Raw genomic sequence first — 15,728 nt, forward strand, 5'->3', positions numbered from 1 at the left:
AGATGATACTAAACTGTTCAAAGTTGTTAAAATGCATTCGGATTGTAAAAAATTGCAGGCAGACCTTAGGAAATTGGAAGCTTGGATGTCCGAGTGGCAGATGAAATTTAATGTGGACAAATGCAAAGTGATGCACATTGGGAAGAATATCCCAAATCACAGTTACTCCTTGGGGGTTAGCGCCTAAGAAAAGGATCTGGTGTCATTGTAGACAATACGATGAAACCTTCTGCCCAATGTGCGGTGGTGGCCAAAAAAGCAAACAGAATGCTAGGAATTATTAAAAAAGGGATGGTTGACAAGACTAAGAATGTTATAATGCCTCTGTATCGCTCCATGGTGCGACCTCATCTGGAGGTCTCCTTATCTCAAGGAAGATATAGCGGCTCTAGAAAAGGTTCAAAGAAGAGCGACCAAGATGATAAGAAGATGGAACTCCTCTCATATAAGGAAAGACTAAAAAGGTTAGAGCTCTTCAGCTTGGAAAAGAGACAGCTGAGGGAAGATATGATTGAAGTCTATAAAATCCTAAGTGGAGTAGAACAGATACAAGTGGATCGATTTTTAGCTCCATCAAAAATTACAAAGACTAGGGGACACTTGAACTTACAGGGAAATATTTCTTAAACCAATAGGAGGAAATATTTTTTCACTCAGAGAATACTTAAACTCTGGAACGCATTGCCAGAGGTTGTGGTAAAAGCGGAGAGCGTAGTTGGTTTTAAGAAGTGTTTGGACAATTTTCTGGAGGAAAAGTCCATAGTCTGTTATTGAGAAACATGGGGAAGCCACTGCTTGCCCTGGATCGGTAGCATGACATGTTGCTACTTCTTTGGTTTTAGCCAGGAACTAGGATTAGCTTGGACTGGCCACCATGAGAATGGGCTACTGGGCTTTGGACCATTGGTCTGACCCATTAAGGCTATTCTTATGTTCTTAATGCATGGAATATATATAGTCTGAGCTTCCAGGATGTTATTTTTAAATAAAATCCACGATGATGTACTGTATATTTTTGACCTCTGCAGCTGCAACTTTACGTTTCTATTTTTATCATTCTCCTCATGTTATCACAATCTCCTTTTTTAAAGTTAAGTGCTGTTGTATTGGATTTCCTGTGTAAATTTATTCCAGGAATTATAGCAAATCTGATCATGTTATGATCATTGTTATCATGTGGCGCCAGCACCATTACATCCCTCACCAATTCATGCGCTCAGCTAAGAACGAGATCTAGAATTGTTTCACCTCTTGTCGGTTCCTAACTAGCTGCTCCATAAAGCAATCCTTGATGCCATCAAGGAATTTTATCTCCCTAGTATGCCCTCATGATACATTTGCCCAATCAATATCAGGTTAGTTAAAACACCCATTATTACTGTTTTACCCTGTTTGTTAGCCTCCACAGTTTCTGATAACATTTCAGCATTTGTCCATTCAACCTGGTCAGGCAGATGGTATCACTATCCTTTTCCCCCTTACACATGGAATTTCTACATGTAGGGATTCCAAGGTGTGTTTCTGCTCCTGTAGAATTTTTTTAAAATTTTTTTTTATTTATAAGATTTTCAATTTTACATACAAGCATTGCTTTTGCTAGTTGCTACAGATCTAGAAATTACATTCAATATAATATATAAAAGAAACATTAACTCTTATTTAGTCCACAAAAATGAGGATCAGGAAAATAAACTTCCAATCAGAAATAACAAAAATTAACTTAAGGTCACGGCATTAGATCCCCACACTACAGCCAGATGGTAGGTCATACATCATTAGACATGGTTACCAGCCTTTCTTTTGATCCAATAAATTCTAAAAGTTGTTTAGGCTCAAAGAAACGAAAATTCTTATCTTGATAGGATACATAACACTTCACAGGAAATTTTACAAGAAATGTAGCTCCCAGAGCCAGAATTCTTGGCCTCAAGGACAAGAACTCTTTCCTACGTCTCTGGGTTTTCTGAGCAAAATCTGGAAAAACACGAATATTAGAGCCTAAAAACTTATCATTTATATGACGAAAAAACAACCGAAGGATAAATTCCCCATCACTCTCCAAGGCTAGAGTTAACAGCATGGTAGTTTTATGGGTGACAACCTCAAGGGAATTTTCCAGAAATGAAGACAAATTCATGTCCACTGCTCTATCTACTGGAGTTTCTGTAGGAGTGGATTTCCCTTGTGGCATCTTTATATTCAAATAATAAGTTGACAATTGGAGGTAAATTTTCTGATGGAATGGCCAAAGTTTTACGGAAATATTTTCTACCCATCTCAACTGGTGATATAATAGGGCACTTTGGAAAATTCAAAAATCTTAAGTTATTTTTCCTCAGTTGATTTTCAAAATTCTTCATCTTACAAGAAACATAAGATCTCTCTTTGACCAGTTCCATTTGCACTTTCTTTACTTCACTCAATCTATTTTCTTGTTTCTACAACTTTTCACTCAAATTAGTTAGTTGTTCCACCTTGGAAAAGACAGTTCCATAGTCTGTTTTAATAGTAGATAAACTCAATTTGAGGTTGAAGTCCATGAGTGATATGGCTTGCCACAGCGCCTCCATATCTATTTTCTCTGGTTTCTTCATCTCCCCAAAGCTGATAACGTTCCCTTCCGACACACCTCTCACCTCCTCCTCTATGTTGCAAGGAGACCTCTGATGATTCCCATCTCCACCTTCTTCCAAAGGGTTCAGTAGAGATGTCCCTCCTATGCTGGGGTCGAGCTCTCCCTCTCAGGGCTGCAAGACTCCAGACATTCCCTGCAGTGGAGTACTTCCGGGTTGGGAAGGAACCAGCCTCTGCTCTGGGCTTAACGAAGCCCAGCTCGCTGCGCTACGGTCCCCCAAAGATTCCGGGTTCTCCCCCAAGGTAATTCGGGTCACTTCACCCGAATGTGCAGACGCTTGTAAGCGTTGTCTGGACAAGTCATTGAGGGGACTCCACCGCTGGAGGGGCAAAACAGGGAACTCCCTTTCTCTTCCCCATATCGCTGCCGGGAAAGAGACTCACAATGCGGCTCCAGGTGAGACGAGCAGCACAGCTCGTTCAGGCGTCTGCTCCTGACGCCATCTTGATCTCCTGCTTCTGTAGAATTTTCAGTCCATTTGATTCAAAGCCCTCCACTGATTCGATCCACCCTATCCACTATGATATAACTTGTACTCCGGTATGACAGTGTCCCATTGGTTATCTTCCTTCCACCAGGTTTCAGAGATGCCTATTATATCTATCTTTCATTTAGTCCAATATATCCTAACTCTTCCATCTTGTTTCTTAAGGTTCTGGCATTTGCATATAGACATTTCAAACAGTGTTTGTCATATCCATTTACAATTTGCTCAACAGTTGGCATGGATAATTTGCAATCTTTAAAATCAGCCTCCTCTGAATTTAATGAAACCTGGACTACTGTGGCCTGTATTGCAATCTCACTATCGGGATGCTCTGTCTTCCCTTTTATGATGATATCTTTTAAAGATACATTGTCCCAAACCATGCTCTTTTAAAGCGACTTTTGTCTTCCCTGAGTTTCTAGTTTAAAAGCTGCTCTATCTCCTTTTTAAATGTTGACGCCAGCAGTCTAGTTCCATCCTGAATAAGGTAGAGCCCTTCCCCAGTATGTCACCCATTTCCTAACAAATCTAAAATCCTCCTCCCTGCACCATCACCTCATCCACGCATTGAGACTCTCGAGCTCTGCCTGTCTTTTGGGACACTTCTGAAAATGCTATCTTGTAGGTTCTGGATTTTAACTTCCTACCTAAGAGCCTAAATTTGCCTTCCAGAATCTCCCTACCGCATTTCCTTATGTCATTGGTACCCACAAGTACCAAGACTGCAGAATCCTCCCCAGCCACCTTCGCACCAGGCAGGCAAGTAATCAAGCGATCCTCACGTCCACCAGCCACCCAGCTATCTACATGCCTAATGATCGAATCTCCCACTATAACAGCTGTCCTAACCCTTCTCTCTTGGGCAGAAGCCCCTGGAGACACATCCTTGGTGCAAGAGGACATTGCATCCCCTGGTGGGCAGGTCCTGGCTACAGGATTGCCTCCTAATTCAACAGGGTGATGCTCTCCTTTAAGATGACCTCCCTCCTCTGAGGCAGCACAGAGACTGCCAGACTAGAGGTAGGACTTTTCTACAACACCCCCAGTAGGTATCCTAAAGGTGTGCTCAGTGTTGCTCACATTGATGTTATCGGCGTGTCTCCGTATTTCACTTTCGGTTCCAATAGTGGCATTTATTATATATCTTTTTTCAAATTCCGCATTCACTTTCTTAATTAGTCTCACAAATTTTGTAGCTCTCGCTTGCATTTGAGTTATAGCAATGCCCATTTGAGATAAATATTTATATATTCATAGTATTTTCAGTTAATATAGTTTTGAAGATCTACGCCCCCTTTAACAAAACCGCAATAGTGGTTTTTAGCGCAGGCCGACGCACTGAACTATTTTTGCGGTTTTGTAAAAGGGGATATTTAATGTCACACCTACGTCATTAAATGTTCTCTACATCTCATCTGTGAGCACTGTGGCTAAAGACAGGTATGGGCCTCTATATTGCTACGTTTTAAGAAACTAATGGTATTGTTTACTCTTTTGTACAAAACATTCCTTTAATATGTTTCTTTTTGATATTGTGTATTATTTTTAAGCCTTCAGGAATCTTTGAATATTTATTTTTAATTTTTCAGTTTTAATTCAGATTTTATAATTCTTTACTTTAAATTTATATTTTGCTATTTGGTTTTAAGTATTAAAGACATGACAATTCATATGCATTCATATATAATTTTTTATAATTTGTTTTTAGCTGTATATTATTTATCTTCTCTCTTCCAACAAACTTCCAGACCCCCCTCCAGTTCATTTACCCCATCTCATCCTTTCCAACATGTAGTGTCCCTCTTCTCTGCACTCTCTTGATCCCCCTCCTAATATACTACCTCTACCTAATGCTTATCTTGATACATTTCTTCCCCCTATTTCAATTTGATTATTCACTCTATCAAAGCCAAGAGAACACAGCAATTCAAAATAGTTACAATAGTAAAACAGTACAAGAATCAAATTTACTTGTAATACCCGCCCATCATAAAATGTAGCTGTCTAACCCATTTCCAACTTTCACTCTGTATATAATTTCCTTTTAACTCCCTACCTTCTGCTCAACCCCCTCGTCAGCCTGCCCACAACATAAATCTTACATTTTTTTCTTTCCTGATCTTCTAGTCAAATACATTACAATTAACTTGCTTTTACTTAAAGAAAAATTAAATAATTTCTAACCCATATCTTTCTGACATTTCCTTCCACCAGGTGCACCCACATGCCCCCAACTTTTTTTGCTCCCTACTCCAGCTCATCCATGCAATCCCACCCATTTTTTTATAGCTCTTAGCCTCTACTAGTTTTCACCAGCTGGTTCTCCTGTCCCTTACTCTTGTACTCACCTTTTTCCAAACCAAGCTGTAGATCCTGCTTCTGGAAGAGCTGTCTGCTTCATATAGTATGAAATGCATGATGCCAACACTCTTGTGCTTTTCTAGTCTCAGAAGAACAGTGGGAGAGTTTGCTGCCTATGCAGCTCACTCGCTGATAGTCATAAGAATAGCCTTACTGGGTCAGACCAATGGTCCATCAAGCCCAGTAGCCCGTTCTCATGGTGGTCAATCCAGGTCACTAGTACCTGGCAAAAAACCCAAAGAGTATCAACATTCCATGCTACAGATCGTGGGGCAAGTAGAGACTTTCCCTATGTCTTAATAACAAAATGATGACAGCTGTTCCAGGGATGTATCAGGAAAAAGTGAGGATGAGGGAGAATACCAGAAGTTGCTTTTCTACTACTTTTCCCTCCCTTGCTCTGTGGGAGAGACTGAAAAGTTCTACATGAGAGGAATTCTGCATAAATTCATAATTCCTCCAGGAGTAACTGAGAAGCACAAAGCCAGTATCTTTATGCAGCTCAGTCATTTATTGCTCACCTTTTCAACTTTGGTCTTTGGGCAGATGGCTGTGATACAGCATTTGAAAAGCCTGTACTTTTACTAACTGGCACAGAGTTGTTCTTTTTGGAATTCACTGCCTGAGGTGGATGACTTGTGGAGGACTTGGGACTCCTCCTTTTCATTTTACGTTCATCCATATTTCCTATGAACCGCACTCTCTAGTTGTCAGATTTTCTAAAATGCAAACAGCTGGACAGAAAAAAAATTAACATTAGTATTTTTAGTCAATAATTAGTGGAGTTGAAAACCATGATTATTTGGTAATGTTTAGAATCCCCAGTAGGGCTGCAAAATGTTTGCAGCACCAATATCTCATTACATAACCAGATAGACCTATGCAAAACTAAAATGTAATTACAAATAGCATGAATATTTCTATGTAGAGAGAAATCTAGAAATGATAGAAGAGAAAGGCCAGGAGGGAGAACAGAGAATATAGATCTTTTAAAGACTGCAAGTGGGACAGTAGCCTTCTTGTGATAAGAAATTGTAAATATATGCTGTGTTATGTATATTTTGCAATATGGCCTAGTACAAAGGATGGTATAATTTCTCTTACATATAGCATTAATGATTAGTCACTTATTTTTATTTTCCCTTGTAGACAAAAGTACAAAACCAATAAATGTAATACTGTTTCCCTCAAATCTGACATAGTTTTCAGACAAGGCGTCACATGCAAATGTCTGTATAAGGTTCAAGCTCATCCTTTAAACTTATACAAAAAGGAGACCATGAGGTAAATCATGACAACAATGAGCTCATTTAACTTCTCCTGTGCAATAGGGTGGAAGAAAGCAAGCATGTGGCTATACAATGTATAAACAAGCATAAGAACATAAGAATCCAATCGTTTCACAGTGGCCAATCCAGGTTACTAGTACCTGGCAAAACCCAAGGAGTAGCAATACTCCATGTTACCAATCCAGGGCAAGCAGTAGCTTCCCCCATGTCTTTCTCAATAACAGACTATGCACTTTTTTTCCAGGAACTTATCCAAACCTTCCTAAAAACCAGCTACGCTATCTGCTCTTACCACATCCTCTGGCAATGCATTCCAGAGCTTAACTATTCTCTGAGTGAAAGAAAAAAATTCCTCCTATTGGTCCCTGTAACTTCATCGAGTGTCCCCTAGTCTTTGTAATTTTTGATGGAGTGAAAAGTCGATCCACTTGTACCCGTTCTACTCCACTCAGGATTTTGTAGACTTCAATCATTTCTCCCCTCAGCCGTCTCTTTTCCAAGCTGAAGAGCCCTAACCGTTTTAGTCTTTCCTCATATGAGAGGAGTTCCATCCCCTTTACCATCTTGGTTGCTTTTCTTTGAACCTTTTCTAGCGCCACTATATCTTTTTTGAGATAAGGAGACCAGAATTGAACGCAATACTTCAAATGAGGTCGCACCATGGAGCGATACTGAGGCATTATAACATTCTTAGTATTGTTAACCATCCTTCTTTAAATAATTCCTAGCATCCTGTTTTGGCCACTGCCACACATTGGGCAGAAGGTTTCATCGTATTGTCTACGATGATACCCAAATCCTTTTCTCAGGCGCTAACTCCCAAGGTGGACCCTAGCATCTGGTAACTGATTCAGGTTATTCTTCCCAATGTGCATCAATTTGCATTTGTCCACATTAAATTTCATCTGCCATTTGGATGCCCAGTCTTTCAATTTCCTAAGGTGTGCCTGCAATTTTTAACAATCCACATGCATTTTAACAACTTTGAACAGTTTAGTGTCATCTGCAAATTTAATCACCTCACTCGTCATTCCAATTTCCAGATCATTTATAAATAAGTTAAATAGCACCAGTCCCAGTTCAGACCCCTGCGGCATTCCACTGTTTCCTCCATTGAGAAAAATGACCATTTAACTCTACCCTCTGTTTTCTATCCAATAACCAATTCCTAATCCACAACTGAACTTTGTCACCTATCCTATGACAATTTTCTCAGGAGCCTCTCGAGAGGAACTATCAAAAGCTTTCTGAAAATCTAGATACACTGTATCAATGGCTCACCTTTATCCACATGTTTATTCACACCTTCAAAGAAGGCAAGTAAATTGGTGAGGCAAGATCTCTCTCGGCTGAACCCATGCTGACTCTGTCTCATTAAATCATGTTTGTCTACATGTTCCACAATTTTATTTGTTTGGACTTTGAAATCAATATCATTTTCTATGGGAGTTGTAGCACCTGACTGGAGTTTTTTTGAGGACCCAAGAAGCCCTTTTAACTGAGGTTCCTCTTTACTCCAAATTTTTGATTTGGGTGCTCCTCTTAATTTTGAATTGGATTTTTTTTTTTAGTCCTTTGTCCTAGTTGCCTGAGGGGTGTGTCTAGCATATAAACATTTTACTTAATATATGTTCATTGATTATATATGCTACTCAGATTTGGATATAGTAACTGAAATCACCCATTATTATAGTGTTGCCCATTTCCCCAACTTTACTAATCTCTGAAAACATTTCTTCATCTGTCTGCTCATTTTGACCCGGGGGACGGTAGTATAACCCTACCTTTACATTCCTTCCCTTCACACATGGAATTTCTATCCATTAGGATTCCACACTGCTATCTATGTCATGCAGAATGTTTATTTTATTTGATTCAATTCTCTCTTTAACATATAGCGCAAACCCTCCCTCCAATTTGATCTACTCTATCCTTGCGATATAATTTGTACCCAGGTAACACAGTGTCCATTGATTGTCCTCCTTCCACCAGGTCTCTGAGATGCCTATTATACCTATCTCATCATTCAGTGCTATATACTCTAACTCTCCTATTTTATTTTTTAGGCTTCCAGCATTTGTATACAGACACTTCAAATTGTGGTTTTTTCCTTGCAACTACAGGCTGCTGAGAAGACAGGGAAAATTTTAGTCTTTTATTCTGCTTTCCTCTTAAACCCTCCTGGCTTTCTTTCACCATTGTTGGAACTACTCTACTGGGATTCCCTAAATATCCTCTTTCAATAGTATCCTCCAAGGATACCTCACACCGAACCATCCGCTCCTGGGCAATTGTCGGCTTTCCCCCACATCTCAGTTTAAAAGCTACTCTATCTCCTTTTTAAACGTTAGCGCCAGCAGCCTGGTTCCAACCAGTTTAAGGTGGAGTCCGTGCTTTCGGAATAAGCTCCCCCTTTCCATATGTGTAAATTACTTTTAGTATTTAAGACAATAACATTCCAAGTCTACAAGCCCTGATGGATACTGCTTCGATATTATTGCTATCATGGAGATGTGTATCCTAAATCCCATAAATGGGATACTACCATGCTGAATAACCTATTCCAAAAATGATCTCCTAAACAGTCCAAAGTCTTACTGAAGAGAGGAAAAAGATCTCAGCAATCCCACAGACAATCTTGACAGCCAATCGTCTCTGATGGATGGGTTCCATTGTCTTTCATCGATCAAAAAATTTCTCTTTGAACTTACCAAAATTCTGATTACTTTCATTAAACCAATTTTTACCTCTTTAAATTTTACATGAAATTTGGTAATTATGGTGCAAACTGAATTTCAAAAAATTATGAAAATGCCACTTAGCTTTCCTTATAAAGATTCCCCTGTTGCTTGGTGAGTCTACACTTGATTTGCCATATCCCCAAGGGGATTCATTTCGCCACCTGTGACGCCATTGAAGTTGCTTGAATGCTGGTGGACTTTGTATGTTCGTTCCACCCTAACAATATCTCTTGATAATTCAGACCCTTGAAGAAGCCCCCACAAGTGGCAAAATGGGTCCCGTTGGGGATATGGCAGTTTTGTAAAAAAAAAAAAAAAAAGGGGGGGGAACAAAGAAGGGAGTTAAGTTAGAGAGACTGCTATTGCTGCTCTGTCTTCAAGACTGAAAGCTGTTAATTGAATCCCTTACCCATAAGGTTAACTTTAAACTGAGTAACTATATAACCCCAGTTTATTTTTTAAACTGCTTGTGGAGAAAATTTGCCTGAAAGGTATCAAGAGTTTAAAAGCTCTACTGTTGGTAAAAGGGAACACAAGGTTTTTAGAAACTCAAGGGTAGAAGTTAAGAAAAAGAAATAAAGGGGTTCCCCCTCCCCCCCCCCACTTCTCAGAAGTCTGTGTGTGAGAATTTGAATGCAGCTGTGTGGGTTCAGAGCAGCAAAAGTCCATCTGCTCAAACCTCACCAGTAGAGAAATCAGGAAATTAGTATTATACCCCCTCTTTTACTAACACTTAGGGGTCCTTTTACAAAGGCGCGGTAGCGGTTTAAAGCACGTAATTCTGCGCGTTAAACAGCCTGCCGCGCTAGTATCTAACGCCTCCATTGACGAGGCGTTAGGATTTTAGGCTGCCGCTGGGGTTAGCACGTGATGAAATGTCTGACGCGCTAACCCTCGTAGTGCGCCTTGATAAAAGGAGCCCTTAGAGTGGGTTTTAGTGCCGGCAACTGCTCTGACACTCATAGGAATTCTATAAGCACCTGAGCAGTTACCGCTGCTGCTGGTGCTAAAACCCACGCTACGCGTTCGTAAAAGAGGGGGATACCGCAGAAAGGAAATTCAGAAAGGGAATAAATTAATTTAATTTTCTGAATTTAGAGTTTCATAATTTAGGGCTCCTTTTACGAAAGTGTGCTAGCATTTTTAGCACACGCACCGGATTAGTGCGCGCTAGCCAAAAAACTACCACCTGCTCAAGAGGAGGCGGTAGCGGCTAGCGCACACGGCATTTTAGCACACACTATTCCGCGCGTTAAGGCCCTAACGCGCCTTTGTAAAAGGAGCCCTTAGAGTTTCATAATTCAGGTATGCTAGTAGGTAGGCTTCCAGTCTAAAGCACACAGAGGGAGGTCCTTTTCTCTCCTGTTATTTTATTCAAGCTAAATTTAGGGTGAAGATCAAGAGAAAACAAAGGAGAAGAACTGAAGAAAATTTAAGAAAACAGGAAGATAAGAACTTCAGAAGTCAAGGTTTATGGGATTGGTGGATCTAAAAGACTCCTCACACAAATTTAGGGTTCGCCAAGCCAAGCTTTACCAAGTGTTTCTACTTTAAAAGAATTTTGTAGCACTTGTAGTTGAAAGTTACAAATTAATATTATTCAAAATTAATATTATTCAGACTATTCTGCACTTTAGATTATGCTGGAACAATGTTTTGATGGTTTTAAACTGTTTATTAAAAATATTCTAAAACGTTAACCCTATTTATATTTTTAAGCAATTTTAAATATTTATGTACAATAAAAGTTCCCTTTCTGTTTACTTGAGTCTGATTATTTGAATTCAAGGGACCAGATCTCATTCTTTCCTTTCTAACTACTATGCCACTATGAGGTGCTTAGAGCTACAGCCTCAGCACCCTGAGATTGTGGGTTCAAACCCCATGCTGTTCCTTGTGACCCTAGACAAGAAACATTAGAGCCCAAAGGCAACTTCCCCTGCTTAACAAATTGTACTGAAAACACAATATCCACTTCATGCTTTAAAAACACTGGAGCCAGACTGTGAAGACTGATAGTTCTTTATCCTGTTAACTTAGGTACTGCTGTCCTCCACTACCCGCTCCCCCCTTAACCCAGACCGACATTGCACTTACAGTTCTGGTGCGCAGGAAGCCTACACCAATGCTCTGTGCCAGACTGGTGCAGGGGCCTTGAGCAAATGCCCCTTGCTCAAGGCTTGCTGGACTTCCTTCTCTGATAATCCCGGATAGGACAGGAGCAAACAGGCTCAAGGCACCTCACCAGCCCAACCCAGTGCATTGGTGTCTGCTTCCTGAGCACCAGAAATGTAAGTATGATGCCGGTCCAAGGCGAGGGTGGTGGTGGAGGGAGCAGATAGTAGAGGATGGATAGCAGCGATGGTCATATGTAAACCGCTTTGAACCTCACGGTATAGCGGTATATAAGAAATCAAATCAAATCAAAATCATATCGGGGGGGAGGGGAGGTTAGCAGTACTGGTCAATGGGAAGAGGGGTGGAAGATAGCAGCATTGGTCATCAGGTGGGATGGGGAGGAGAGGAACAAAGCACCATCATAGAAAGGGGGCTCAAATATAAACAGAAAGCCCCATTTTGGGCCATTTTTTTGGCCCCAAAATCTTGGTTTATATTTGAGTATATACAGTACTTCAAATTTTAACCATTATCTTAGCTACATTAGGTAGAACATATTCAGACTTGTGGACACATGTTCTGATAAGGTTGAATTTTTACCATAGACTTATTGATCACCCTAATCTGTACCCATCCCTTTCCTAGGCTCATCTACCTTTGTCCTCCTCTCATTCCCCTCATCAACCTCGGTTTCTTCCCTGTCAGTCACTTATCCTCTCTCCCCTTCCAATTCCTTTCTTACTTCTTATCTTTATCTAAGCTCCCATGCCCCATTTTTAACCTCTCTCACTTTCTTCAACAATCTGTCCCTCTCATTTCTCTCACCCTTTTCATAACTGTCTCTTTCTTCATTTCTGGCATCCATTGTCCCTGCCTCAGCACATCCCAACCACCCATTTCCCCACCTCATCCCCTGTATACTCTTGTACTGCATCCACTCACTTACCTCCTTCTCCAATATTTATTTACACTATCTTTCCTTCTTGTCTCAACATTCCTCTGCTTCATCTCTACTTTTCCTGATATGTCCTTGCTTTCCCCCTCTCACAGCTTCTATCCTCTTCTTCCTTCTCTCTCATCATCACTCTTTACTCAGCAAGAGGATCTGCATCATACCCCAGCCTAAACATAAACCCATTTTCCAAATTCTGCCCCAGTACAAAATCTGTCAGAAACCCCCCTTTCTCCTGCCTCAGCCCCCCCTCCCTCAACCTCAGTATCAGACCCTTCTAACATGATGCTGGTAGGTATATGGGTGGGAAAAGAGGGCTTCAGATTACTCACCTCTTCCACGATCCATCTCCCCTCTGGCTCATCCACATGCTTCATTATCTTCTCTTTCCTTTCCACCTCCCTTCTCCCATGTCATTCTGCATTTACCTCTTACCCCCCCAACAAGGTCTAGTATCTTCCCTCTTATCTCCTTCTGTTCATGTTCCCCTTCCCCACCTAGTCCAGCATATCCCACACCACCACCCCTTCTCCACCTAGTTCAGCATATCTCCAGCATCTCATCTCCTGCTAGCCACCTCTATGTACTCTAACATCTCCAAGGACCCCATCTAGTAACCTCTTTATTTATTCTCTCCTTCACCTACTTATTTTCACATGAGCCTTCATAACCTATCATGCACTCCCCCCCCCATCATCTCTCTTCCTCCACATAGTGTAGCACAGTGTTCTTCAATCACCGGTCCATGGACCAGCACGTGCATCAGGACCAAAACAGTGTTCTTCAACTGCCGATCCACAGTGCAATCGATGCAGCATTATCTTCGAGCCAGCTCCCTCTTCCTAACTGATTCAGTGCACAAAGCCACGGGCAGTGGCTCCTACGAGCATCCTGTGCCTGAACCGGAAGCCTTCTCTCCGACATTGCAAAGTCAGAGGGAAGGCTTCCAGATGAGGCACGGGATGTGCAAGGTGAAATTAGTACTATTATGGGGGTGGGGTCTGGGGTGGAGATTGGGTAGGGATGGGCGGGGTCTGGCCCATGACTTAGCCCAGTGTTCTTCAACTGCCGAACCACAGAATAATTCTTTTATTTCTGCCGGTCCATAGGTGTAAAAAGGTTGAAAAACACTGATGTAGCACATTTGCCTCATCTAGAGCCTTTTTGACATGCCCGCCCCCAACATAGCCCATCTACTGTACTTTCCTGGCTTTTACAAGCTCTGGTATCTCCTTTTCTCTCCCCTCTCCCTATCGCAGTGGTTCCCAATCCTGTCCTGGGGACCCCCCAGCCAGTCAGGTTTTCAAGACATCCCTAATGAACATGCATGAGAGAGATTTGCATATAATGGAAGTGACAGGTATGCAAATCTCTCTCATGCATAGTCATTATAAAAAAAAAGACAGCAGGATTTATAATATCACTTCAATAGCCATCATAAATTAACATATAACTTACATAAATAGAAAAAGCTATACTTTAATATAAATTACTATTGCCACTATCCCAAATAAAGTGTACACAAATTTATTGCTTTCTATAAAATACCTATACAACACCTTCTCCACATACAATTCATGCCTTATAAATATATTCATTAGGGATATCTTGAAAATCCGACTGGCTGGGGGGTCCCCAGGATAGGGTTGAGAACCACTGCCCTACCGCATCCTAAGAACAGTAAAGGGCCTCGAACGTCGATGCCACAAAGTCTCTGCCGGGTCCCGCCCCCATGGCAACAGGAAGTATGTATCGGAGGGGGCGGGACCCGGTACTTGAAAAACACAGTCACCGAGACTTGAGGGATTTAAAAACAAACAAACAAACCAACTATTGATATTTGCATGGCATGGAGATTTGAGAGATGGTGGGGAACCGGGGGGGGGGGGGGGGCTGACGTGGCCATCAATAGAGGTATAAGGGAGGAATAGTTAAGTACTCCGCACCAACTGTTTTGCCCTGCAGCATTTGGGGGGGAAAGGGGGATGCCCTCCGGAACTACGCCTCTGTTTTCCAGCTAAGTTAAAAAAAGAACAGTGATCTACCAAGGCTCTCGCTGCTAAGTCTTCTGATCTCACATTGGAAAAGTCAGAACCATCCGGGCCCTGGTCTGAACGTTCTACTGCTCTCCGCTACACCGTGTTAAGTGGGTGAAGACGCACCAGACGCATACCTGCTCTGCAGCGCTGAGCCTGGGGAAATGAAACTGCCAGATTAACGAAAGCCAGGGGAGCACCTTTCTCGCTAAACTGGACTCCTCTTTCTTTCTTTCTTTTTTCCTACCGCCGCAAATGAAATCCTTCCTCCCGCGACTAGACCGTGGGACTGTGTAAAGCAGTGGTACTCTCCCACACATGCGTACTAATACGGAGTGTGAAAATCCCACAGCTACTTCCGGTTCCGCTTTCATCTACTACGGCGCAGGCGGTTTGTAGGTTTTCTATGAAAAGGCGCGGGACTGCTAATTTGAAAGAGCTCACGATTAGAGAATTGAAACGGGGACAAGTTTTTCCCCGACCCCGCGGGAACTCTTTTTCCCGTTCTGTCCTGGCGAGTTTTTTTCCTGCCCCATTCCAGCAAACTCTGTCCTCAATCTGCACAAGCCTCAAACACTTTAAAATCATAAGCGTTTGAGGCTTGTGCGTTTAAGGCTGAACTTACAGGAATGGGAGAACAATGTGTTTGGGGAGGTAGGCAGAACTAGAACTACACTCCTCCCTGGATATTCAGGGGGGTTAGGGGCAGAGTTGGCCCGCAAATAACTTTTGGGCTGACTCTGACCCACCCCTGCCTTCCCGGACCTCACCTGGTGGTCTAGCAGTCTTTTGAGGCAGGAGCAAACACTCATCCAAAATGGCTGCCGTGAGTTCCTGTAGTTTCAACAGGAACTCAGGGCAGCCATTTTGGACGGATCAGCAAGGGGCAGGAGCGTAGGAAAATTGCTCCTGCCCCGAAAGACCGCTAGACCACCAGGTAAGATGCAGGAGGGAGGTGGGGGTGATTCTGGTTTTAGGAAATCACGAATAATCAAAATTGCGAGTCCTAAAACCGCGAATTGGGAGGGGGGAAGTATACCACCTTTTAGTCCTCTCTGTGTGTCTGTCATAATTAGATTGTAAGCTCTTCTTAGCTGGGACCATCTGTT

The 15,728-nt window shown here is 41.8% G+C and overlaps 1 protein-coding gene across 2 annotated transcripts in view; it reads right to left on the bottom strand.

The window, feature by feature from the left end:
• Window positions 1-15,728, bottom strand: part of CCDC28A (coiled-coil domain containing 28A) — a 97,667-nt gene that overhangs the window by 19,375 nt on the left and 62,564 nt on the right. The window contains exons 1-2 of one of the 2 annotated variants that reach the window (XM_033936276.1): window positions 14,757-14,995; window positions 6,005-6,217 (exon numbers count right to left, since the gene is read on the bottom strand). In XM_033936276.1, coding sequence (XP_033792167.1) covers window positions 6,005-6,165 — 161 coding nt within the window. In that variant the 5' untranslated portion in view covers window positions 6,166-6,217; window positions 14,757-14,995. Of the gene's footprint in view, window positions 1-6,004; window positions 6,218-14,756; window positions 14,996-15,728 lie in introns of those variants that run through there. The other variant, XM_033936277.1, reaches the window with a different exon arrangement.

The sequence above is a fragment of the Geotrypetes seraphini genome, chromosome 3 (assembly GCF_902459505.1).
Source record: "Geotrypetes seraphini chromosome 3, aGeoSer1.1, whole genome shotgun sequence".
Lineage (NCBI taxonomy): Eukaryota > Metazoa > Chordata > Amphibia > Gymnophiona > Dermophiidae > Geotrypetes > Geotrypetes seraphini.